This window comes from Hyperolius riggenbachi, chromosome 3, assembly GCF_040937935.1.
Source record: "Hyperolius riggenbachi isolate aHypRig1 chromosome 3, aHypRig1.pri, whole genome shotgun sequence".
NCBI classification, from domain to species: Eukaryota; Metazoa; Chordata; class Amphibia; order Anura; family Hyperoliidae; genus Hyperolius; species Hyperolius riggenbachi.
In genome coordinates, this window is record NC_090648.1 from 221,576,971 (window position 1) to 221,601,637 (window position 24,667).

Genomic DNA, 24,667 nt, shown 5'->3' on the forward strand with positions numbered 1-24,667 from the left:
GAACAAATTTTGTAAGTGGTCAGAAACTTGTAAATAACTCATGAAAGAATAAAGAAGCGTTAAAACCCAGCACACCATTGTTTTTCTTGTGAAATTCCCAATAAGTTTGATGTGTCACATGACCCTCTTCCTATTAAAGAAACATAAGTCTGATTCAAAATGTCAGACTTCAAAAATGGCCGCCATGGTCGTCACCACCTATCTTGAATATTTAAAAAAAAATAAAAAAAAAAAAAAAATTAAAAATTAAATAAATATAAAAATATAAAAATTATATATATATATATATATATATATATATATATATATATATATATATATATATATATATATATATATATATATACACACATATATATATACACACACACACACACACACACACGGGATCACAGTAGTCAAGAGACATCACTCACTGTCTGCGCATCTGAGAAGCAAGGGGCCAACTTTGGCTGCAGGATTTTCTCTTGGGTCCCTTCTACTAGTTGATGGCTGCTGTTACTTCCCCATACATACACCTCACAGGTCTCTGACACTACTGGGCTTTCACCGGTCTGGATACTGTCTGGGCTGGCACAGGTTCTTGAATAATCTGAAGCCATTTGGCATACCTTAAAAAAAATATATGGATACCTTAAAAATATACTGGAATGTGTAACATATTGTGAATACATGATTAGCAAGAAATATAAAACAGATTACTAGCAGAAAGAGAACAATTTGTGTTAATTTGGCATGAGCACTTGTGTTAGGATGGGCAATGGGAAAGAGTACATACACTGGCTTTTCTGTCTGCTTTCCCAATATTATGCAGAAGACAAATAAATCGGTCATGCCAACACCAGAGAGTGCAATCCCAAGACTAAAAAGCAAAGTTGCAACTTAAAGAGAAACAGTAACCAAAAATTGAACTTCATCCCAATCAGTAGCCAATACCCCCTTTCCCATGAGAAATGTATTCCTTTTCTCAAATGGATCATCAGGGGGCTCTGTATGGCTGATATTGTGGTGAAACCCCTCCCACAATGTGATGTCAGCGCCTCACAGCACTGAGGTCCTAACACCACACTGTGGGAGCCTTGTTGCATTGTGGGAAATAACAGCTGTTTACAACTGCCAAAAATGCAAGCAGCATCTCCTTCCAGTGACATCACCTACCAGCAGTAAAAATGTCACTATAAACAATAGTAAAGGAACACAATTATGCAATGAGTAAAAGTTAATCTCGGGTCCACTTTAACCACCCTGGCGTTCTATTAACCACTTCACCACTGAGGGGTTTTACCCCCTGACCACCAGAGCAATTTTCACCTTTCAGCGCTCCTTCCATTCATTCGTCTATAACTTTATTATTACTTATCGCAATGAAATGAACTATATCTTGTTTTTTTCGCCACCAATTAGGCTTTCTTTAGGTGGGACATTATGTTAAGAATTATTTTTTTCTAAATGTGTTTAAATGGGAAAATAGGAAAAATGTGGGGAAAAAAATAATTATTTTTCAGTTTTCGGCCATTATAGTTTTTAAATAATGCATGCTACTGTAATTAAAACCCATGAAACGTATTTGCCCTTTTGTCCCGGTTATAAAACCATTTAAATTATGTCCCTATCACAATGTTTGGCGCCAATATTTTATTTGGAAATAAAGGTGCATTTTTTTCAGTTTTGCGTCCATCCCTAATTACAAGCCCATAGTTTATAAAGTAACAGTGTTATACCCTCTTGACATAAATATTTAAAAAGTTCAGTCCCTAAGGTAACTATTTATGTATTTTTTTTAATTGTAAACTTTTTAATTTTTTTTTAATTACAAAAAAAAAAAAAATGGGGAGTGTGGGAGGTAATGAGTTAATTTTATGTGTTAAAAGTCATTTATTTGTATGTTAAAAAATGTTAGGGTGTAGTTTACTATTTGGCCACAAGATGGCCACAGTAACTTTTTGTTTTAATGCGACCTCCAAGCTTCCTTCCGGAAGCTTGGAGGAAGAATAAGGAGGCTGGACACGTGAGTTTTTTCTCACAATGATCGCGCTGCCCATAGGAGAGCAGCTGATCATTGCGGGGCTTAGATCAACGAACGGGAATGGATTTTCCCGTTCATTGATCTCTGGGCGAGCGGGCGGTGGCGGTTTTACTAGCGGCGGGCGGCGTGTTTACGAGCGGGAGCGCGGGCAGCGTCGGGAACGCGGAAAGTACGTGTTTCTCCGTCCCTGGTTTTTAAAGGATGGAAAAAGGGGCGGAGAAATACGTACGCGCGGGGGTAAAGTGGTTAAGATCGCCAGGGCAGCTGCGGGAGGGTTTTTTTTAAATAAAAAAAAAACTATTTCATGCAGCCAACTGAAAGTTGGCTGCATGAAAGCCCACTAGAGGGCGCTCCGGAGGCGTTCTTCCGATCGCCTCTGGCGCCCAGAATAAACAAGGAAGGCCGCAATGAGCGGCCTTCCTTGTTTTGCTTACATCGTCGCCATAGCGACGAGCGGAGTGACGTCATCCGACGTTCTGACGTCAGCCGCCTCCGATCCAGCCCTTAGCGCTGGCCGGAACTTTTTGTTCCGGCTACGCTGGGCTCAGGCGGCTGGGGGGACCCCTCTTTCGCCGCTGCTCGCGGCGGATCAGGCAGCACACGCGGCGGGCAAAGTGCCGGCTGCGTGTGCTGCTCTTTACTTCACTAAAATCGGCCCAGCAGGGCCTGAGCGGCAGCCTCCGGCGGTGATGGACGAGCTGAGCTCGTCCATACCGCTTGGCTGGTTAACAGTATGTCTGCTTCAATGAATCAGGAAGTATAAACAGTGCAGTTTTATTTTAAGATTTGAATCAGCTGTAACAAAAATGTTTTTGTTTAAATGGTATTATGCTGTTGTGTATCTTTTAGAGCAGAGAAGAGTTCTGAGTTCAGGTCCCCTTTAAGCTGTTGACCCAGAATGAGTGGTTTTCAGACACTACTGAAGCCAGAAGCATCAACAGGACAAACTAAGTAACTGACATTACTCAAAAGAAAATTAATATCCCTAAATATCCCTCTCATAACACAGCCACCTTAATCAGTTTTGTAAACTTCATAAAGAAATGCTGTAGAGGGGGAAATATGGTTTCCATCAAAATTCCCTTTTTAAAAAAAAATATAACTACTACTTACTTTGCTTTGTGCCTACGCTTTGGAGTCAATGACCCAAAACAAATATGCAGATCAGCTGTACTGACTTCAGCGGCTGCATCCTTTGTTCCAGATATGAGATTCAGATTACAATGACAGACTACTGCTATTTTGTTGAACATTAAAGACGTATGATAGCCTTTCTACCCTCCTCACAACAGGATTCCATTATGGACGAGCTCAGCTCGAGGCTGCCGCTCAGGCCCTGCTGGGCCGATTTGGCTCAAATAAAAAGCAGCACACGCAGCCGGCACTTTGCCAGCCGTGTGTGCTACCTGATCGCCGCCGCAGCGCGGCGATCCGCCGCGTGCAGCGGCGAAAGAGGGTCCCCCCAGCCGCCTGAGCCCAGCGCTAAGGGCTGGATCTGAGGCGGCTGACGTCAGGACGTCGGCTGACGTCCATGACGTCACTCCGCTCATCGCCATGGCGACGAGGTAAGCGAAACACGGAAGGCCGCTCATTGCGGCCTTCCGTGTTACTTCTGGCCGCCGGAGGAAATCAGAAGAACGCATCCATAGCGCCCTCTAGTGGGCTTTCATGCAGCCAACTTTCAGTTGGCTGCATGAAATAGTTTTTTTTTTAATTAAAAAAAAAACCCTCCCGCAGCCGCCCTGGCGATCTTAATACAACGCCAGGGTGGTTAAAGGATTTATGATCCAAGTCATGCTAAGCATTTGTAACATGATAACAATAACAAATCATTAAGCATTATATAAGATTTCCTGAAGCTGGAAGGGAAAATGACTGGTACAAAAAAATTTTTTTTTGCAAAAATAGAAATAAGAGAACAATTAACCTACCTCCTCAAAAAGACACAGGGCAGCCTCATACAAAGAACAAAGACCATCTGAAGTCCTGGTAGGCTCCCTCCACTGACTGCGATCTGCTGATGAACCCTACAACAGGAAGTAGGCCAGGACATATTTCACACATAGAGAACACATAAGTAAACTGAAACACACAAAAGCAGAGCCATATAAATGCCTATATTTTAAAATATTGTCAGTAATAGCCATGATTCGAGTGTCATGTGTGATCATTAAACCAGGTTGGAAATTTATAAATGCTTCACTATATTATAATCAGTTTATAAACCCTTTGGAATCTTAAAAACAGGCGTGTAGCAATACTAATAGGGACCACATATATGATGAACATCACTGATTCTATACTACAAGCAATGTTGTCATATTTTCATTAGAATTCAGTATAAAAAAAGCCTGTAAGGCAGTGGTCCTCAAACTAGCCCTCGGGCCGAATGCGGCCCCCTGAGGCTTTTTTTACCAGCCCTCCACACACACAATGTATTACTGATAGATGCGGCAGCATTGCTGGCAACACTTTTCCATATTAAAGCCAGCAAGAATTAATTCGCTGGCTTCCAATCCAATTCTGCATTAGGTGGCACTGCTGTCCAATTGTATGGCAGGTTGTCACCTGGGTATGCTTCACTGTCTGGTGCGCAAAAACATTGTGGTAGTGGTGGGATGGTTAGAGGTAATATAAAAGCAGTGTGTGCGTGCGCGTGTGGAAGGGTGGATAATTTGCAGTCCTTACAATTACTGGGGAAAGGGGGTAGTTTTGGAGGGGGGGGGGGGAAACTTTTGAAAATACAGTATGTATTTTGAACACTGATTGCTTTGCGTGTGGGGGATGGTGTTTCAGGCGCTGATTACACTACCTAGGTTCAGTGTAATGTTTTTCTACATCATTTTAAGTACACGCCGGCCCCCCAGCAGTTCAAAGTATGTTGATCCGGCCCTTGACTTAAAAAAAAAAAAAAAAAAAAAAAGTTTGGGGACCAATGTTGTAAGGGAACTCTTGATATACTCCTGATATTATTTTAAATAAGTGCATATAGTAATTGCATGAGTCTACAGCTAGAAAAAAAAATGAAACAGGTTAGGAAAGTCAAACAGTGGCAGCATCAGAAATGAGCTCAACTTGTATACAGATATTAATATGTATCCCAGGTAAAGTAACAGTGTAATCCAATATATTTTAAGGTGGCCAGATACGCTACAATAAAAAGTTCAGATTTTAAGGTAAATCGGTAAATTGCAAAAGCGATTTTTCCCCCTTACATTCAAGCGAGAAATCTGATCTAATTTCCTGTGTTTTGGGTTTTTGTATTTTTTTTCTTAAATAAAACTCAAATCAAATGGCAGATATTTCTGTACAAATTTTTAGAAGATTGAATTCTGTAGGATAGATTGTCAAGTTCTTAATTTTTAACCCCAAGCAATTTCTTTGAGTTTTCAATCATTTTTTTAAATAACTGGGGAAACATGCATGTGATACATTGGTTTGCTCCACATGATGAAATTTCCATGTCAGATAGACCCTAGGTTCTCAACATGTGGTACGCGTACCCCAGGGGGTACTTCTGATGGTTCCAGGGGGTACTCTGGCTTGATAAACGTTACCAATAATACAAATTTAGAGTTTAAGAAAATGATAAATCTTATTTAAACAATACCAAATGAATATTTTTGCTAATTAAAAGCAATAGTACATGCTTGGAAAGTGTTTAGAACCAATTTTAATGTACTACCATCAAATATATATTTGTCAAGGGGTACTTGTGATAATGTTTACTATGCTAGGGGGTACTTGGTGAGTACAGGGTTTTAAAAGGGGTACATAACAGTAAAATGTTGAGAAACACTGAGATAGACTGATTGTTCTATTATTTCCTGCATGTCTGACGTGCATCTGATTGAGAAAAAGATTAATTTTGAGATCAGTTATGCACAAGTGATCCCTTTCTTGATCGGAAGCAGATCTTTCAGTCTAATTGTATCCTGTGTATCCAGCATTGCAATCTCATAAATCTCCCTATGGCAACACGTGTTCCAATGAGAGCTGTCAAAGGTAGGATTTCCCCTCCCGCTGGAAAATTTACCGTACTCTGTCTTTCTGTATAAAATGTATCTCCCCAGTTGGAACACTGAGCACAGTAAATACCTACAGAGGTTGTAACCCTTGTCCAATGCCAAAATAAGAAAAATGTTTGGAGTTTAATTTTAAAGAGAAACTCCGACCAAGAATTGAACTTTATCCCAATCAGTAGCGGATACCCCCTTTTACATGAGAAATCTATTCATTTTCACAAACAGACCATCAGGGGGCGCTGTATGACTGATATTGTGGTGAAACCCCTCCCACAAAGAAATTCTAAGTATGTACTCTTGGCAGTTTTCTGTCTGTGAACCCTGTTGCATTGTGGGAAATAGCTACATCACCTGCCAGCAGTAAAAATGTCACCATGTGATAAATGTCAGAATATAAATCAGGAATTTAAAATATTTTACAATGGGCCAACACTGGCTAAATCATTTATACATAATTATTGTAAAAATGAAGCATTTTTTTATTACATTATTTTCACTGGAGTTCCTCTTTAAGGAACTCTTAATATATTTGCCTAAAGCATTACTTAAAATATAAACTGAACAACAGACAAACCATAAAACACATACCAACGACCTCCTCATTTGCTGGAGAATGCTGACAAAGCAATCACAGCTGATCATGCCTTCCTGTGTTGTCAGTATCTTGTTGTTGTCAGCTTCATTGACCAGAGCAGAAGCTGCCAAAGCCATCTCAATCCATTCCAGGAGGTAACGGAGGGAACCCCGCTGAGAAGCTAGACCCAAGAGAAGCTCTGAGGCCAAACGCCTTCCCAGCGTATCTGCACCAGAATTAGGAACTGTGACTCCTTTCAGGAAAGTAGTGACCTGTGCCAGACAGTCCAGTCCCATTGGGGGTATTTTGCTTTCATTAGCAAGGGATAGAGGGGGTAGAGAATTCACTACATCAATGGCTGTTCGTATGACATCATTACATAGGCTCAGACCAGGTCCAGCAGTCGGAAGCATCCAACTCTGCCTGAGCAATGCAAAGAGAAGGCTCAACCCAGTCCTCACCCCCATCTCGATAAGGGCATCAGTACTGGAGCGTGGGCGCTCACTAACAGAAAGTGTGTCCGCAGAGCCAGAGCTATTCTCAGGTGAATGTTGCTGCTGTTTAACTTTGCCTTTGTCATGATACTTGTTGGATAGAGCATAGAAAACCCTTTGGAGAACTAGCAGCCGCTTCCTCAAAGCACCAGCAAATGGAGAGTCAGAACACACCACCTTGGCCAGAGCCAGCTGGCTGCTGAGTAAAGCATCCAGGTAGTGGTCCTGCTCATCACATGATAAGGATTCCCTCTCAAAATCTGGCAGTTGGGGTCCCTTAAGGCATAAGACCTGCTGTGGAAGAGGGACCACCTCTTTGTTGCTGACCAGCTTGGCATATAGGACTGATACACCTTCCCGGGTAGCTATAGATTCGCTATCTTCTGTAATCCAGGAGCTGTTCAGGTGCTCCAGCCATTTTATTTTCACAGGGGGCATCATGCCAGCCATTGCGGTTTACTGTACTGCCATGGATCCAGCTGAAAGAAAATATAAGACAGTATGTCAGTGTGCAAATAGAAACAGCTATAAAGTTTTTCAAAAGGTGATTTATTGTCACATCAAGAGCAGATGCCTAAAATGTTACGTTATTCCTAAGCATGAACTAAGGATAGGAACCGGGTGCTACAAATATATGCCTTTATTAGGTGCACTTTTGCTATTCTCAAACTGTACACACACTTGCACATTATCTATGTCAGTAATTAACTAGGGACTTTCAAATTACAAAATTCCATATACTAATCAGTTTGTGGCCATACACTGAACACTCTTTTTTCCCGTCGATTTTTGGCCAATTCAATTGAATTTGCTAGAAATTGATGCCTCAACATGCCAGCCCGAACAATCATTAGATCTATTTTGTTGGCCAAAATCAATCAAGTTGGTCAATTGTATCAAGGGAGTGGTGGCAGATTGACAGTAATAACTTTGCTGTCAATCTGCCAGAAGTAAGCCTGGTATACAAGGTTATAAAAATGACTTACTCTATACAATGCTGCCTGTATCTTTCATGCTAAACTCAGCAACAACATAAGCGATGGGGGGGGATGCTGAATTCTCCATATTCCTTTGGAATACTGCAACTCCTTCACCTTGTAACTTGGTTCTGCAAGAGAAAGGCATACAAAAAGTTTAATCAAAAGAAAATCTAACACGTACAGTAGTACCACACAAAACAGTTGAAATATTTAGTTCGTTATAAATAGAAAAACTCTCGGTATGTTATTGCCGTCTTCCTCACTTTGACTTTTGCCCATCATGGTTCTGGTGTGACCAAGAACAGAAGTAAGTAAAAGAGGGAAAATGGCAGAGGTTCCATCATCATCATTCACCATTGAATAAATTGGATTTTTTTTTCAGACGGAGACAAAGCCAACAAAAAAATCCCAAAACTGTTTCTTCCATTGTCCTTGATATCCAAAGCTATACTACAGTAGAATCCCTTTACAGTAAGCTTCAAGGGACTAGGCAAAGTAGTTTACTATAACTTAAAGGAATACTATCGATTCACATATTTTTTTTCAATTGGCACAGGAATTGTTTGGGAAGTGCTGCTAAGTACTGGTGTATACATTTTAGTAGCAACTTCTTTGTTTACTGTTAACAAAATACATTCAAAGTTTACTGACGCCAAAACTGACGGCTGACTGAGCCATGAGGAGAGGGGAAATTCCCCTCACACTTGATCAGTTAACTCTATGTGTAGCTCTGTGTGTGACAGAGAGAGACAGTACACAGGAGCTGCAGCTGTTGGGAGCTCTGTTTCTGACTGAAGTGTCTGAAGAGAGCAGAGGAAATGTAACTAATTGTCACAGCTTCTCATACTGTTTTTGCTTTCAGAGTTTGATATGTTTAATATTTTCTTTCTGTAGTCTGATATGCAACTCTGGCTGTGCATTGAAGCAGACACCCCTTCTGCAATTGATTTGTCCCAATATAGCTAAATCCTACCCTCAATAAAATTACAGTTTTTGCCTCTGATATTTAACATGAAAAGTAGGAAAAGGTTTACATAGCTACTTAGACATTATTTGCACACTGTCATTTTAGAACACTTAGGTATCGATAGTATTCCTTTAAGTATTAAGGGGAAGAAGAAGAATTGAAAACTGTTTCCTCTAGGGAATGTGCCCTTAAGATGCACTAAAACATAAAACTTTTATTGGAGTGATTTGGAGTGATTTTAAATATAGGGCAACAACAACAAAAGTATGATAGACTTACACAGCTACAAGTATTAAAGTTAAAGTAAAGTAGTTTACTGTATCGGAAGTAGCCATAGGCAAGCACAAAGTATACTATAATAATACGGGATCTTAGTTCAGCCAATAACTGGGAGTCAATTTTTCTTAATGCTTCAGCAAGCGAGAACCGACAATGCTAAATCAATATGCACAGTGCTCGAGGGATTTGCATGCAATAATGACGCAACAGCTTGCACATGAAGCATATGTCTCACCAGTTAATGCAGGTACAGTACCGATAATGTGCTCTTCTGTCCACATTTCTGTGTAGCCCAGATTATACTGTAAAATTGCAGCCATTCACAAGCAAGTCACAGATGACAGGCAATTCCTTCAGTAAACAGGCAGCAACTTACACAGGAGCACAGGACTCAACGACTGGTGCTTTTGAGGTAATCCACACAGGCCCAAAGTAGTAGCGTGCAGATAGCGAGCAGACTGCAAGTCCCAATTATTGAGGCAGGGAACACACTTGTCTTTCAGTTTTCTGCGCGTGTTTTTCTGCACACTGTTTCTTTTCAGAAAAACACACAAGTTTTTTTCACAGCAGCTAATGTAATTAATACAGAAAACTGACAAAATGTGCAGAATCAAGACGCAGAATGTCAGTTTTTTTCTGCGTGCGTAAAACACATTAAGTGTGAACGGCTGTAGCCCATTGATTAATATGAGTTTTCAGTTTTTCTGTGCAGAAAATGTGTACAAAAACAGTCAAGGGTGTTCCCTGACTGAATTAAGATCCAATACTACAGTATAGCTTGTGCTTGCGTATGACCATTTCTGATATAGTAAACTACTTTTCTTGGTTCCTTGGGAGTTTACTATAAAGGAATTTTACTGTTCTCAATACCAACATCAACCTCAGCAGACGGGGTTTCTAGTCCCACACATGGATGGCTGCTCGAACTGCTGAACACAACTCCCACCCTTGACCTTTACTCAGAGCTAGATGAAGCCAGAAGTACTGTACATCTGTAAGTCAGACATTCAATCCTATATAATAAAACCCTACCTGTCCCTGCGTCATTCTCCTGTCCCTGTGTCCTGTGCGTTTTGGATACTGCGCATGTGTAGACGTTGGGACAGGAGGAGGACGGGGCCAGGGGGGGGGGCGGATGGATGGGGCGCTCACAGACCTAGAGCCCGTTTTTAAACAAGTATTGTAATAAAGTTATAAGATATTATTTGCCAGCACTGACTCAGATGCATGTTACAATACAATAACATTTGTTAAGCGCTTTTCTCCCATAGGACTCAAAGCGCATACAAGCATGAATCTTACACAGCTCTAAGTATTAAAGTAAGTTATGGTGTTTGTTTTAGTTTAATAAGCTTCTATAAGTGTTTTGGTGTTTAGTGTTTTAGTGCAATAAGCTTTTGTACCTTCATATACAGAGATAAAATAAAGCCGACACATTAGAAAAGTGAACTTATGGTTTATAGATGCAACCAACAGATTTAATGTCTTATGACCATACAAAAGAAATCCAGAAAAAAAAAATCCTTATTTTTCAAAATTGGCTAAATATTATGGTAACCATTTTGAAAGTCCCTTGTTGTGGGATTGGATATCTCCTAACTGTAAACATGCCCTATGAATGGGACTACACACATCTAGTTTTGATTGGTCAATCACTGGCCACGGTTACCACCTTCATGTAGTAGGAGGGCCAAAAAGTTTGACTAATATGAACAGATTGTGTAGGCTATCCCTCATGCTAAATAGAAGTGGTAAAATTAGCCAATGAAAAAATAAGGTGTGTGTACACACCCCAAGCTTTTACAAGAAGACTAATACAATTTGGCTGGAGCAATACAGAATACAGTAAACCCCATTATCCAGAACTCAATTAACTAGAATTTTCAAGCAACCAGAAAAAAATCCTGGACTTGCAGGATGCAGAAAGCTAGTAGTACACTTCACTTTTCAATAATATGCCTCTTTTAGATTACCGTATATACTCGCAAGCAAGCCGAATTTTTCACCCCCCAAAAGTGGCCGAAAAGTTGGGGGGGGTCGGCTTGCTTGCGAGTTATGTTCCAAGATGGCTAGGTGGGTGGGTAAGGTGTCCCCCACCCCGCTCCTATTACCTTAGGCAGCGCCGCTTCCTCTATCCCCATCCTGCTCCAGTAACTAATTCACAGCAGCGCGCCCCTCGGCGGCTGCTGTGTGATGACGGAGGAAACCATAGAGAGAGGTTCCCAAAGTAACGGCGATACATATCGCCGCTACAGGAAGCCGCTCTCTATGGTTTCCTCCGTCATCACACAGCAGCTGCCGAGGGGCGCGCTGCTGTGAATTAGTTACAGGAGCAGGATGGGGATAGAAGAAGCGCCGCCGCCTAAGGTAATAGCAGCGGCGGCCGCGGGGGGAGCGGGGAGGGGCACTACCTACCCACCTACCTAAGCCATACTGGGCACTATGCTAACTATACTGGGGCACTATGCTAGCTATACTGGGGCACTATACTAGCTATACTGGGGCACTATACTAGCTATACTGGGGCACTATACTAGCTATACTGGGGCACTGTACTACCTATACTGGGCACTATACTAGCTATACTGGGGCACTATACTAGCCATACTGGGGCACTATACTAGCCATACTGGGGCACTATACTAGCCATACTGGGGCACTATACAAGCCATACTGTCTTGGCAGGCAAGGAAGGTATAGTGATACTAGCCATACTGGGCACTATACTAGCCATACTGGGCACTATACTAGCTATACTGGGCACTATACTAGCTATACTGGGTCGCTACCTACCCATACTGGGCACTATACTAACTATACTGGGCACTATACTAACTATACTGGGACACTATACTAGCTATACTGGGACACTATACTAGCTATACTGGGCACTATAATAGCAATACAGGGACACACTGGGGGGATCACGCTGCCAGCATTTCATACAGCCCCCCCCCCCCCCCCACCCCGGCTTATATGGGGGTCAATCATTTTTTCCTGGTTTTTCAGGTATAAGTTGGGGGGGTCGGCTTACATGCGGGTTGGCTTGCTTGCGAGTATATACGGTAGTTTAAGTCTGGGGTTTGCCTTAATTTGTTTTTAATCACTGTATTTCAACATTAATACAGAGTTTATGTGGGGTACAGCACAGTTTTATAGCTAGGCCTATTTTTAACATTGATGCTCAAGCAACCAGAAAGCACACTTATCTGGCAGCAGCCAATCCCCATCCGCTGGATAATGGGGAATTTACTGTATACTGACGGTGAGGTTAGTATGTAATATTCATTTGTAGCTACGTCATGTGTTTATTTTAAATAATTTTACTTGCTTCAGGTTCCTTTTAAGTGCCCCTTTAAGACTTGAGTCTAATTTTAACAGAACTACTTAAAGTGACTCTAACAAAAATTACAACGTTTTTTCTACCATCCTACAAGTTCCTAAACCTATTCTAATGTGTTCTGGCTTACTGCAGCTCTTTCTACTATAACCATCTCTGTAATAAATCAATGTATCTTTCCCCTGTCAGACTTGTCGGCCTGTGTCTGGAAGGCTGCCAAGTTCTTCAGTGTTGAACTGTTCTTCTATGCACACTCCAGTGTGTGTTTTATTTACATAAGCCAGCAGCTTCTCTGCTATCTTATCAGTGATAGAAGAGAGCTGGATAAAAATCCTCCTCTGGAGGCTGTGAAAGGAGCTGGTCTGTCACATACTGAGGAATTAATGACATAGGCAGAGCTGTCTGCAGGAAGCCTGTAATGTTCAGTGCATGAGAGAAGCTGGGGACAGAAGGTAAACACACACAAGTGATCTCTTGAGATTCAGAAGTATACAGCCTGCTTGTGTATGGATGTATTTTCTATGTGTGGACATGCTGTACATCAACCTACTTCCTGTTTTGGTGGCCATTTTGTTTGTTTATAAACAAACTTTTTAAAACTGTTTTTGACTACTTTTAATGCGGCGGGGAGCGGTGAAATTGTGACAGAGGGTAATAGGAGATGTCCTCTAACACACTGGTATGTTTACTTTTGTGCGATTTTAACAATACAGATTTTCTTTAATACATTTTGTAATGGAATACCAATTTTTCAAAATTATTTCTGTTGTGAGTCACTAACTCTAGTATATCTGTCCGTTGTATGCATTATTACTGGGTTAAGAAAAAGTTAAAGCAGAACTGCAGATCCGAAATAAATACATTGTTTCACTTACCTGGGGCTTCTGCAAGCCCCCAGCAGCTGCCCTGTCCCGCGCCGAGTCTCCACGAGTCTCTGTTCCCCCGCCGCCGCTCCGGTCCGTACCTTGACTGTCAAGTCGAGGCCAGCGCAGCCCAGCCAAGCGTATCCTTTCCCCTCTGCAATAGCGGGGAACGCAAAGAAAGGGTACACGTGGCCAGAGCCGCGCAGACGCAGTGGCCCGGAGACTCGTGGAGACTCGGCACGGGACAGGACGGCTGCTGGGGGCTTGGGGAAGCCCCAGGTAAGTGAAACAATGTATTTATTTCGGATCTGCAGTTCCGCTTTAAACACAAAAGGAAAAAAAAAAAAAAAAGGACCTGGACCCATGTTCCACAGTTAATGTTTTATGGTTCAATTTTATTAGCAATTAAAAAAAAAAAAATATGAACATTTGTTCAGAAGTACAGAGTTCCTCAAAATTTTCTGTTCATGAATTTAGAGCTTTGTATATAAAGCTCTGCAAATAAGGAAGCACGTAAGTTTCCTCTTTTTATAATAGAAGAACTTCATAAGCCATTACATAAAAAGTGTCCCCCAAGTTATGTCATTTAATTTCAAACATTTTTCCCTTTGCTCCTTCGAAAACTCAATGGCCAATACGCAATTCACTTTTTCACCTGAGTTTTTTTCATTTTTGATTTAAAATAACGTTCAAGAAATTTAACTAAAAAAAAAAAAAAAAAAAAAGTACCAAAAAAGGTATTGAGTACTATCAAAATTATTGTGAATATTTTCTTGCCTTCTGGGGGCTTAAGGCGCATACACACACCATGTTTCCGCAAACGACGGGTCTGCCAGACCCTCCCGCTGGGCGGACGTTCTGCCGACAGTAGCACGTGTGTACGCGCTGTCGGCAGACTGATAAGGCTGTTTCTGTACGATCCGCTCAGCAGGAGGGTCTGGTGGACCCTTTGTTTGTGGAAATATGGCGTGTGTATGTGCCTTTAAACAGCATTTTATTGACAAGTTTAAAAACATTGCCTAGGAGAAAACTCAGGAGAAACCATTAATTGGTTACGGGCCAATGTGTTTTACTAAGTTTACATAACCTACTAGAAGGAGTTTCCAAATCTCTACTTGAGCACACAAAGATAACCAACTTCCCCCAGGCAGAGTGTATTGTTCATCAAGCTGCTGGTTCTATTATCTTGGCTATTTGTCAGTCAAGATAAACAGCAAATCTAAAATTAAACAACTAAAAAAAGGAAGGCCATCTTTGATCAATCTTTAATAGATTTTTTTTTTAAAGCAAACATTACAAGAGTAAAGGTGTGTACACACCTTTAACAGATGTCGCCCTGTGTAGCCAACGACGCACTGTGTTGCTATGCCGGGGGAAAGACGGCGGGACGATGAGTGGCGCGTGCGTGATGTCACACGGCCAGTGGGGGGGAGCAGAGTGAACAATCGGATCAGTGTCACTTGTGGGTTGGGGGTGGCCGGCTGCCGGACATACGCCCGATTACGGGATGAGGTGGTCGATAACGACTGTCTCAGACAACTTAAATCAGGCGTGTGTACAGACCTAAAGGCTTTGCTGAAGAACACTGTGTGGGACTGACTGAAGGTGGAGTGCATGGGGGAGGGGGGGGGGGGGAACCAGATGCCACAGCTTTGTAATGCAAGCAGCGTATATGTACAGAACTTTGTCTTAAAATCTAGAGTTACAGATTACCCAGCAAGCTCATGATGGTGCACCAGAACTCATTTAGTAAGAGGGCTTTTAGGTCCTTTGTAGCCCCTTACACACTAGTTCTGGCTCACCACAAGCTTGCTGGGTAATCTGTGACTCGGATGCTTTGAGTTCTACCCCATAGAGCCACATTAATCCATGCCATGCACGGATGAGAATCAACCAATCCAAAACAGTCTGTATGCATGTTGGAATATTGTGGCTCTGTACAATTAAACTGACACATCATTGCATTCTAAGGGTTCTGGAGGTGTGGCTATCTTACAGGGACAAGGATGATTTGCATATTCAGCAGTGATGCATCGTGGGAGACATAAGCTCACTCCAAACTGAATTATCACAAAAACCTTCTGTTTCATAAAGGCAAACTTTTCTTTTTCCTAACATCTAGTGATTTTGCATCCGGTTTGATTTTTATTGAATCGGATTAGTGCCCCAACAAGCATGCCAGATTGGCTATTCCAATGTTTCAATCGAACATGCTGGGAAATCTCAGAGCGACGTGGTCTATCGAGTGCACAGCAGGAATGGTGTGCTACAGCGGGATGAGCAATGAATGCGATAGAACCCCTGGCAGCTGCCCTCCCCAAATGTTAATGTGTCCACCGATGCCGGTGCATTAAATTCTCACCTGTTCCAGCGAATGTTTAGCTGTTCCTACTTCCTCCATCCGCATCCCACTTGGCTGCAGTGTATAGCACTGGCACTTGTGTGATGTCCCACGCATCACTTGCTATATGCAGCAGCCACGTGGGATGCGAGGGACAGCTGGACACCAGCAGCAGCTGGAAAAGGGGAGATTTCAATGCACAGGAGAAGTAAAAGCTAGAATTATTACACTATAAAACCTTTTCAGTTCAAGCTACAAATAAGAAAGATGCTATTAACAATTTACAAATATAGGCTTCTTCAGCCTGTGGGAAAAAGGTCCTGCTGTGCTGCTGGATGGGGGGTCCAAGAGGGAAAATGCCTGGTAAACATCATACAATTTCCCCATCAGATCGATGGGTCAAATTGATAAACTCTGACAGGTCCGGATCTATAACAGGATCGATTTTGTGCAGTGACTGAAAAAAATCCAGTTTTCTATCAAGACCTGACGCCAATTACATTCCCATCGATCTGACAGGAAATTGTATGGTGTGTGTGTCAAGTCTAATGGCTGTAAGTGGGGATTTGGAGGGGCTGCAGTACTTCAGGCAGTGCTGCCATTAACCCCTCCTGGTCCCAAAGTGCTTTATATTTGATGATATATGGTAAGCACAACATAAAAACATTTAGGGCCCATTTTCACTGGCAGTTTTCTGCACACCATTTTGGGTTGAATTGTAGTCTATTGAAATCAATAGACTGCATCCAAAATCGTGTGTGGGAAAAAGAGAAAAATAGTACAATTTTCTGCAGAGCACATCCAAATCCCCATAGCCATGCATGGCACAACAAAGGGATATGGATGTGAATTTGCATAAGCACAGGTCCGTTTCACGGCAGGCCAGTGGAAATCTGCCCTATAATAGTTACTATACTGCAAAAAAGAAATAAAAAGAAGGACATAAAATGTATTAACATACAAATGACTATTTCAATATACTGCATATACATATACTGTATGCAGTACTAGCAGTTTTGTGAAGCTGCACAGCAGAGGTTAAGCTATTGATGTATGGGCAATAGTTGCATTAAAAAAAGATCAGAATGACTCAGGCAGAATGAGGGAGTCAGATAACATGCTTATGTAAAAAGAAAACTCCTCTCACACTGACAGAGCTGCTGCTTTTAAAAGACACTGACTGACAGGCCTAAAGTGACTTCACAAAAGAAAACAAATACATAAGAAATGTCAGTTTTTAATCAAAAGGTAGCGGGGTTGATTTTCAAAGCTAAATTCCTTATAAGCAATGAAGTAGGTCTTTGTTTAGTCAAGTGTGGGCAGGGAGTGCAGAGTTATTTTAGCCTCTGTTTATAAATTAATCTGCTATACAACAGAGCCTTTCAAGGCCTACAGAAACTGTGAGAAAGAATATGGGAGGACATTAATAGGCTTCCTTTCATATCTGCTAGCTTACTTTCAGAAAGCTTTACATTTGCATGGTCAGTAAAGGAAGGGATGCAGAAATATGATAGTTGGAACCTTTCTGTCCTTCGTTTATAAAAAAGGTAAAAAGACAGTACTTAAGCCTTGTAAACATGCTAGATGGTTCTTGGCCTAGGTGACCGGTAAATCTAGCATGTGTACAGCGGGTCCCAATCCCCCCTGAACGTGTCAAATGAGAAGCCTGGTGGATCATCTCAGCTGAAAGCATTGTTCCCTTTCTCAACTTTCCAACTCTGCCCTCTTCCATTTCCATAGCGAAAGACTTAGACCCAAACTGTCGCCCAAGGGATCAAGTCCCACTTCCTACAGGCAACAGTCCTCATACATGTGTACAGGGCTTTAGGTACGGTCTTGTATGAATGCCATCTTGCCCAAGATCTTTATCAGAAAGTGCCAGTACATCTCCAGTGAAAATCTGATGAACCAGTTCAAAAAGGATGCTTTTTGAGGGCTCCGCATCAGAAATACATTATATTGTCAAAAATATCAGGATGCTTGCCTTTATCGCATATGAACTTGGAGTTGGCCCACCCTTTGCAGTTGCAACCGTTCTGTCTTGTGGGAAGTCTTCCTAAACCAGTTGAGAGTATGCTTATGGAAATTTTAGACTTGCCCATTGTTCCAGAAGAGCATATGTAAAGTCAAGCACTGATGTTGGATGAGAAGTCTTGGCTTGCAGTATCCTTTTAACTTACTCCAAAGGTGTTCTTTTGGGTTGAGGTCAGGGCTCTGTGCAAGCCAGTCACGTTCCTTGAGACCAAACTCGCTTATCCAGGTCTTTATGGACCTAGCTTTATTTTGTTGTGCAGTCACATTTGAACAAAAGAGGGTCATCCTCAAACCGTTCCAGCAAAGTTGGAAGCATGAACCTGTCCAGAATATCTTGGTGTGGTAAGGATCGGTGTAACACAGAGAGGGTCTGCTTACCGGTGATCTGCAGTATCACCGAGAATACAGATATATACCCGATTATTGATGATCTGCAGTATCACCGATAATCAGATATATCTCTAACCTCTGGACACCTGGGTAACAAGAGTGTTTGGTGCAACAGAAATACTTTGAGGACTGCACCTGAGGAGCAGGTGCACAACAGTAAGGAGTACTGTACAGTAACACGTTCCTTCCGCAAGCCTGAGACTCTCCCGAGGGAGGGGTCAGGCTAGGAGTAGGAAGGGCAAAGTGTGAGTGACACCAAGGAAGGGTGTCACCCACAGGTCTGTGAGCTATCTCTTGACTGAGGAGATAGCTCTCGTGGTCGGGCAAGCCGGGTCGGCAACAGACAGACAGATCAGGGACAGAGACAAGAGACAGATGCAGAATCCTAAGACAAGCAGAGTTCGGCAACAGAGTATCAGATATAGCGAAGTACCTAATCAGAGATCAGAAGAGTAGTCAGGAAAGCAGAAGGTCATAACAAATAATCAACAATGCCTAGTCTTGGGTGTGAGCTCCTTGATCATCAACACCCTGGAACTGGTCTGAGTATAACTAGATGGTAAAGCTAATTCCTAGTCTGAGGTGTGAGGTCCCTGGTCATCAACACCTAGGAACTGGTCTAAATAATAACACAGATAATATACACAGTTTTCCCTAGACTGAGGTGTGAGGTCCTTGATCATCAACACCTAGGAACTGGTCTAGATAATAACACAGATAATATCACAGATACTGACAAGGTCTAAGTGCTACCACGTAGTGATCACAACGCCAGACACCAGAGAAATGACCAGCACCCAGTATATATACCCACGCGCTCTCCAGCGCCTCCCCTAAGTGCTGGACCAATGAAAACTGATAGAACTGTCAGCTGATCGGCTAGATCAGCTGACACCCTTCTGACTGCCATAAAGGCTCTGCCACTCAGCGCGCGCCCTTCTGAACCTGTGTGGACTATCAGTCCCAGCCACACCAGACATGTGTTGTAATGCCTCTGTAGGTTTGAACGCGGGGCCAGCCGCACCGCTGTCAGAGCATGCGGCGGTTTCCCCGCGTTCAGCCATAATGCTAGTGGTAAGCCCATGCGTGCAAACCGCCGCGTCGGACGCGGAATCCGCCGCCTTGTTCACTGGGCATGCGGCGGTTTCTCCGCGCTCCGTCAGGCTAGTGGATGCAGGCCCATGCGCGCCAGCTGCCATGTTGAACGCGGAATCAGCCGCCTTACTCTGAGTACTCGCGGCGGCTTTTCCGCGTTTTCTCACAGGTGTCTTGAAGCATTCAGAGTTCCTTTCTCTGGTCTAAGGTACCAAGAACAATCCATAAAACTAACCTCACACCATAATCCACCCTCCAATGAACTTTATACTTGGCACAGTGCACGCAGGCAAGTATTCTCTAGGCTTCTGTCAATCTCAGAGTCATCTATTGGATTACCAAGACAGAGCTGTGATTTGTCACTTCAGACCACACATCTCTAATGCTCTAGAGTTGATTGGTGGTGTGCATTACACCACTGCACCCTACACTTTGTATTGCAATTGGTGATATAAAGCTTGGGAGCAGTTGCTCGACCGACGCATTCCATTAAGTTCTCTCTGCACTGTTCTTGAGCTTATTTGAAGCTATTCAAAAGAATTATGAGAGGAGAGCCGTTCACTAGAAGCAGTACCCAGATTTCAAAGTATGCTTGGTGCATCCATCCCAGAAGCAAGTTAAAGTGACAGTAAGGGGTACAAAAACAATATTTCCACAATTGCATCCTGTCGTGTTGCAAAGACATCTAGTGAATATACGCTGTATAACCCGCTTTTCCATTAGAATTGTGAATAACTTAGTTTAATTTGCACCCTTTTTCTGATATGGCAATCAAACTAACAAATTGTATCAACTGGTTCAAAGTTCCTTTCAGGTGCATCCTTGGAATGCATCTTAGTCCCTCCCTCCCCCCGCCAGCCAATCACCGATCGGCTGTCATAGGCTTCAGCCTATGACAGCGGATCACCTGCAAGCCCAAAGAGGGGACAGCCCAGTCCTCAGTACAGCACTGCCGTGGATCGCAGCACTGTACAAGCTAATTAGACAGCGATTACGCTGTCTAACAGTCTCCTAACAGCAATCGCCACTGGGAGGCTGAAGGCGGCGCAAAGCTCCGCCTACCAAGCTGAGAAGCGAGCAAAACAGGCCCCAAGGACCTTACACCAGTCGCCGCGTCCACGCCCAACCTGAAGTGAGAGGTATATGGAGGCTGCCATATATATGGGCAGGAAACATGGGACCAGTCCTGTACATCAGGGATTCTCAACTCAGTCCTCAGGTACCCCCAGCAGTGCAGGTTTTGTGGAAATCCACAGAGGTAGTTAATGAGATACCAATTACCACACCTGTAAACATTTGTGGTTTTCTGGAAACCATGCACTATTGTAGGCATCTGAGGTTCGAGTAGAGAAACCCTGTTGTACATAATGCAGAGTGGCAGCGTAGCCTTATAAATTACCTGATCCTGGCACCCATACAAGTCTCCTTTCACTTTCTCTTCAGTTTGTCATGTGACAGGGAGGGAAGTTGCATGGTGATTGGCTGGCTGCATGGCACTTGTAAACTGAAGAGGAGTGGATGCTCTCCGGTCACGCGGCTTTTAACTACGTACAGGATTGCTCCCATTCCCACTCAGCTCCCTGGCCCCCGGCGATGGTGAGGGTTTCAGGAAGGTGCACGGATAGGACCACGCATGCGCAGTAGTCTGAGAGTGAGCAGAATCCCAGACATTACTGGGGCTGAGAGCAGCACAACAGAAGGGACTGGAAAGACATTGAGGGAGCTGGCAGAAGCCCTGCTAAGTATAAATACTTTTGCTTTCTTCATCTCAGGTACACTTTACAGATCTGCAATGCAAAATCTTCGTGCTATTTTTTTTTTTTTTTTTTTTTTTTTACAAAAATGTTATTTAAAATACCTGGAGCCATATGCAATTCATTTTTTCTCCTGAGTTTTCTCCTAGAAGATATTTTTTCATCTTTGATTTAAATAACGTTTTAGCAATTTGCAATGGAAACAGTACCAAAAAATTAAGTTGAAAAACTTATTATTATTATTAATTATTTTGAGCATTTGTTTGCTTGTAGGTGGTTAAAAAAGCATTTTATTTTCAAGTTGTGAAGATTTCACCTAGGAGAAAACTCAGGTGAAAAAGTGAATTGCATATGGCCCCTGGTGTCTGGCTGCTGTAGTTTCTTTGCTCCAGCAGTTGCACTTCCGTCCCCAGCAAAGAGCAGATCAACTCACCTCTAGCTTATGCTAAAGGAAAATAACTTTGTGACCAGCATTCCAGCTAGTTAATCCCTACTTAGTGTGTAACAAATAACATATCCCTTTTAACACTCTCGCGAATGTGCTTATAAAATCCTTATGTACCTCTCATAACCCTGCCAACAATAAAAAAAAAACCAAAAATATTTTACTGTGTTTTTTATTTAACTCTAAAACAAAAAACACTGGGGTGAGAGTAGGAAAGCATACATGGTTTATGCAACAAATTAAGCCATGGATATGAGACTTTGGTAGATGAGATTCAGCTGAGACTCAGAAGCAGTACCGGTCACAAAAGAGTTGAACCCCCAAAAGGAGGAAGTACATAGGCATGCAGGGCTGAGGAGTCAGGAGTAAAATTTGGGTACCTGGAGTCGGAGGGTTCATAAACTAAAGGAGTTGGAGTTAGATAATTTTTGTACAAACTCAACAGCCCTAGTAAGTGTTAGACATGGGAGTCGGGGAGTCAGAGGATATTTGGGTACCTGGAGTCAGGGCTTTCATAAACTGAGGAGCCAGAGGATTTTTTTTTACCGACTCCTTAGCCCTGTGGGCATAGCCAAGTGATACCTGCACATGGAGCTAATTGGCTGCCCCTTCTCAGCTCTTCCCGACTATCTTATGTGGGTAATGGTGGGATATGGAAAAAAAAAAAAAAAAAAAAATCAGAGCAGCTTTCTCTTCAATAAAATAGTACAATACGATTCAATAACATTTGTAAAGCACTTTTCTCCCATAGGACTCAAAGCGCATAGTTGTGTCTCAGATCAGTACTATCTTCTAAACAGGAAATCAGTCTAATATGAGCAAATTAAGTGAAATAACCAGTGTGTACAACCCACATTCTGGAGCAGTTAAAATATAGTCTGGGGGCTCCCTCTTCACCATAAGTTTTAGTAGGGGTCAGTCTGTTCCTGTATGAAAAGTTTGAAAATTTGTACCATTTTCCTGACTGTTGCACTTTTGGGCTGGATGCACTAAATGCCGGTAAAGTTGTTGTGCACAGGCAACGCATGGCAATTTTAAAAGTACTAATGCCATGAGAACACGCCCATTAACTTACGTCACCGGATTAACGTTGCTATAGGAACGGGCATTACCCGAGGTGCGGTGAGCCTAAGAGAAATAAGGCACTGGTATCACACTGTGGGTATACCAGCTTTCCCAAACCTAAGCTGGGGATTTTGAAAGTCCTTGTAGCCTCACTGTAACACTAAAAACAAGTAAACAGGAAAGGCAGAACATTTAATCTCTATACTTGTACCAGGTGAGTGAACCTCAAAAATAAAGCCAGGGCAGACTTCACATACCTCTCATGACAGGTATATTTTAGGCACTGTAGACCTATAGTTCAACTACCACCACAATTGCCCTGACAGTGTACAGAAAGAAGACATACAATTTTTCATATTTGAGTGAACTCAACTTGCCTAATCCCCATGCTACCATCTAGTGACAAGGCATTACCTTGTACTCATACTGTACCGTGTGATCTGTTTTTTTCTTGTTTTCCTGTATTGTCGTATTGGTGTATGTCGCCCCTAAATATTGTCTGTAACCTAAACTAATGTCCAGTGCTGCATAATATGTTGGCGCTTTATAAATGCAATAAATAAATAAATAAATATTTACTAACTCCCTTACCAGAGTCATCTGAGTATTAAATATACTATAAACACCTGCAAAGAGCTAAGATTATAGGTTTCAGGCTAATGGCCTAAATAAAATCTCCCCAGATACGAAGCCTACTGCTTTAGGAGTCAGAACCGACACCCTTGTCACCTTGTAATCCTGGACACAAGCCAAATATAAGATATTTCATCATCTGGAAAACCTATTTTCATTTTAAGACCTCTGACAGGCAAGAAAGTCAATGCTTAAGGGCTCAGTAGTGAAGCGAGCAGAATGCTAGAAATATATGGCAAATATACACTACTGGCAGGTTACAGACAGCTGCAGGGTATGCAAGCCAGAAACTAGCCATGGCAGGGTAAAGATGCTACTGTCTAGCAATACACAATATTTACACACAAACAGAATGTGCTGAGCATTCTCACTATTCCTAAAGGCTATGATGTTGGACAGGCTTCTGCACAAACAAGATTTATTTTCAAGGATGCTTACACTTCAAACAATAAATATGATTCTAATGTTTTCTAAACTATTTTATCTTCATAAATAAACATCAGATGCAGACTTCAGTTCTATAGACTTTATGTGATAGGAGGTAGATCATTAGCTCCAGCACTATGGATGGAGCATTCATAGTCCTGGTCTGCCAGAATATCTAAGGATAATTTTAGCACTCATTTATCATTAAAGTGAACCTAAACAGAGGGATATGGATGTTTCCTTTTAAACAATACCAATTGCCTGGCAGTCCTGCTGATCTCTTTGGCTGTAGTAGTGGCTGAATCACAGACCTGAAACAAGCATGCAGCTAATACAGTCTGAGGCCTAGTGCACACCGAGCGGTTTTTGGAGCGATCCGCCGGCCGCATCCGCCTGTAAAAACGCTTGGCTAATGTATTGCAATGGGATAGTGCACACCGGCGGTTTGAGGTTTTTGCCAAGCCGCAAACGCGCCTCCTGCTGCACGTTTGCGGTTTTCGGAAGCGTTTCGTCCTCAATGTAAAGTATAGGAAAAACGCAAACCGCTCTGAAAAACGCTACTTCAGAGCGGTTTGCCAGGCGTTTTTGTTACAGAAGCTGTTCAGTAACAGCTTTTACTGTAACAATGTGTAATCTGCTACCCAAAAACGCACCCAAAACCGCTAGGTGTGTTTAGAAAACGTCTCTAAACATACCTAGAATCGATCTGAAATCAGCTCCAAAAACCGCTAGCGTTTTGTGGATCTGATAGCGGTTTTGGTGTGCACTGGGCCTGACTTCAGTCAGAGCACCTGATCTGCATGCTTGTTCAGGGGCTGTGGCTGAAAGTATTAGAGACACAGGATCAGCAGGAGAGTCAGGTAACTGGTATTATTTTAAAAGGAAAAATCCATTTCCTTTTCAGTTTAGGTTCCCTTTAAAGTTCAATAGTAGTGG

The 24,667-nt window shown here is 42.4% G+C and overlaps 1 protein-coding gene across 8 annotated transcripts in view; it reads right to left on the reverse strand.

The window, feature by feature from the left end:
• The window catches only part of HERC1 (HECT and RLD domain containing E3 ubiquitin protein ligase family member 1), a 193,207-nt gene that overhangs the window by 143,319 nt on the left and 25,221 nt on the right, over positions 1-24,667 (reverse strand). For all 8 annotated transcript variants that reach the window (XM_068275796.1, XM_068275797.1, XM_068275795.1 and 5 more), the window contains exons 2-5: positions 8,106-8,227; positions 6,640-7,598; positions 3,958-4,053; positions 417-611 (exon numbers count right to left, since the gene is read on the reverse strand). In XM_068275796.1, coding sequence (XP_068131897.1) covers positions 417-611; positions 3,958-4,053; positions 6,640-7,569 — 1,221 coding nt within the window. In that variant the 5' untranslated portion in view covers positions 7,570-7,598; positions 8,106-8,227. The remainder of the gene's footprint in view (positions 1-416; positions 612-3,957; positions 4,054-6,639; positions 7,599-8,105; positions 8,228-24,667) is intronic.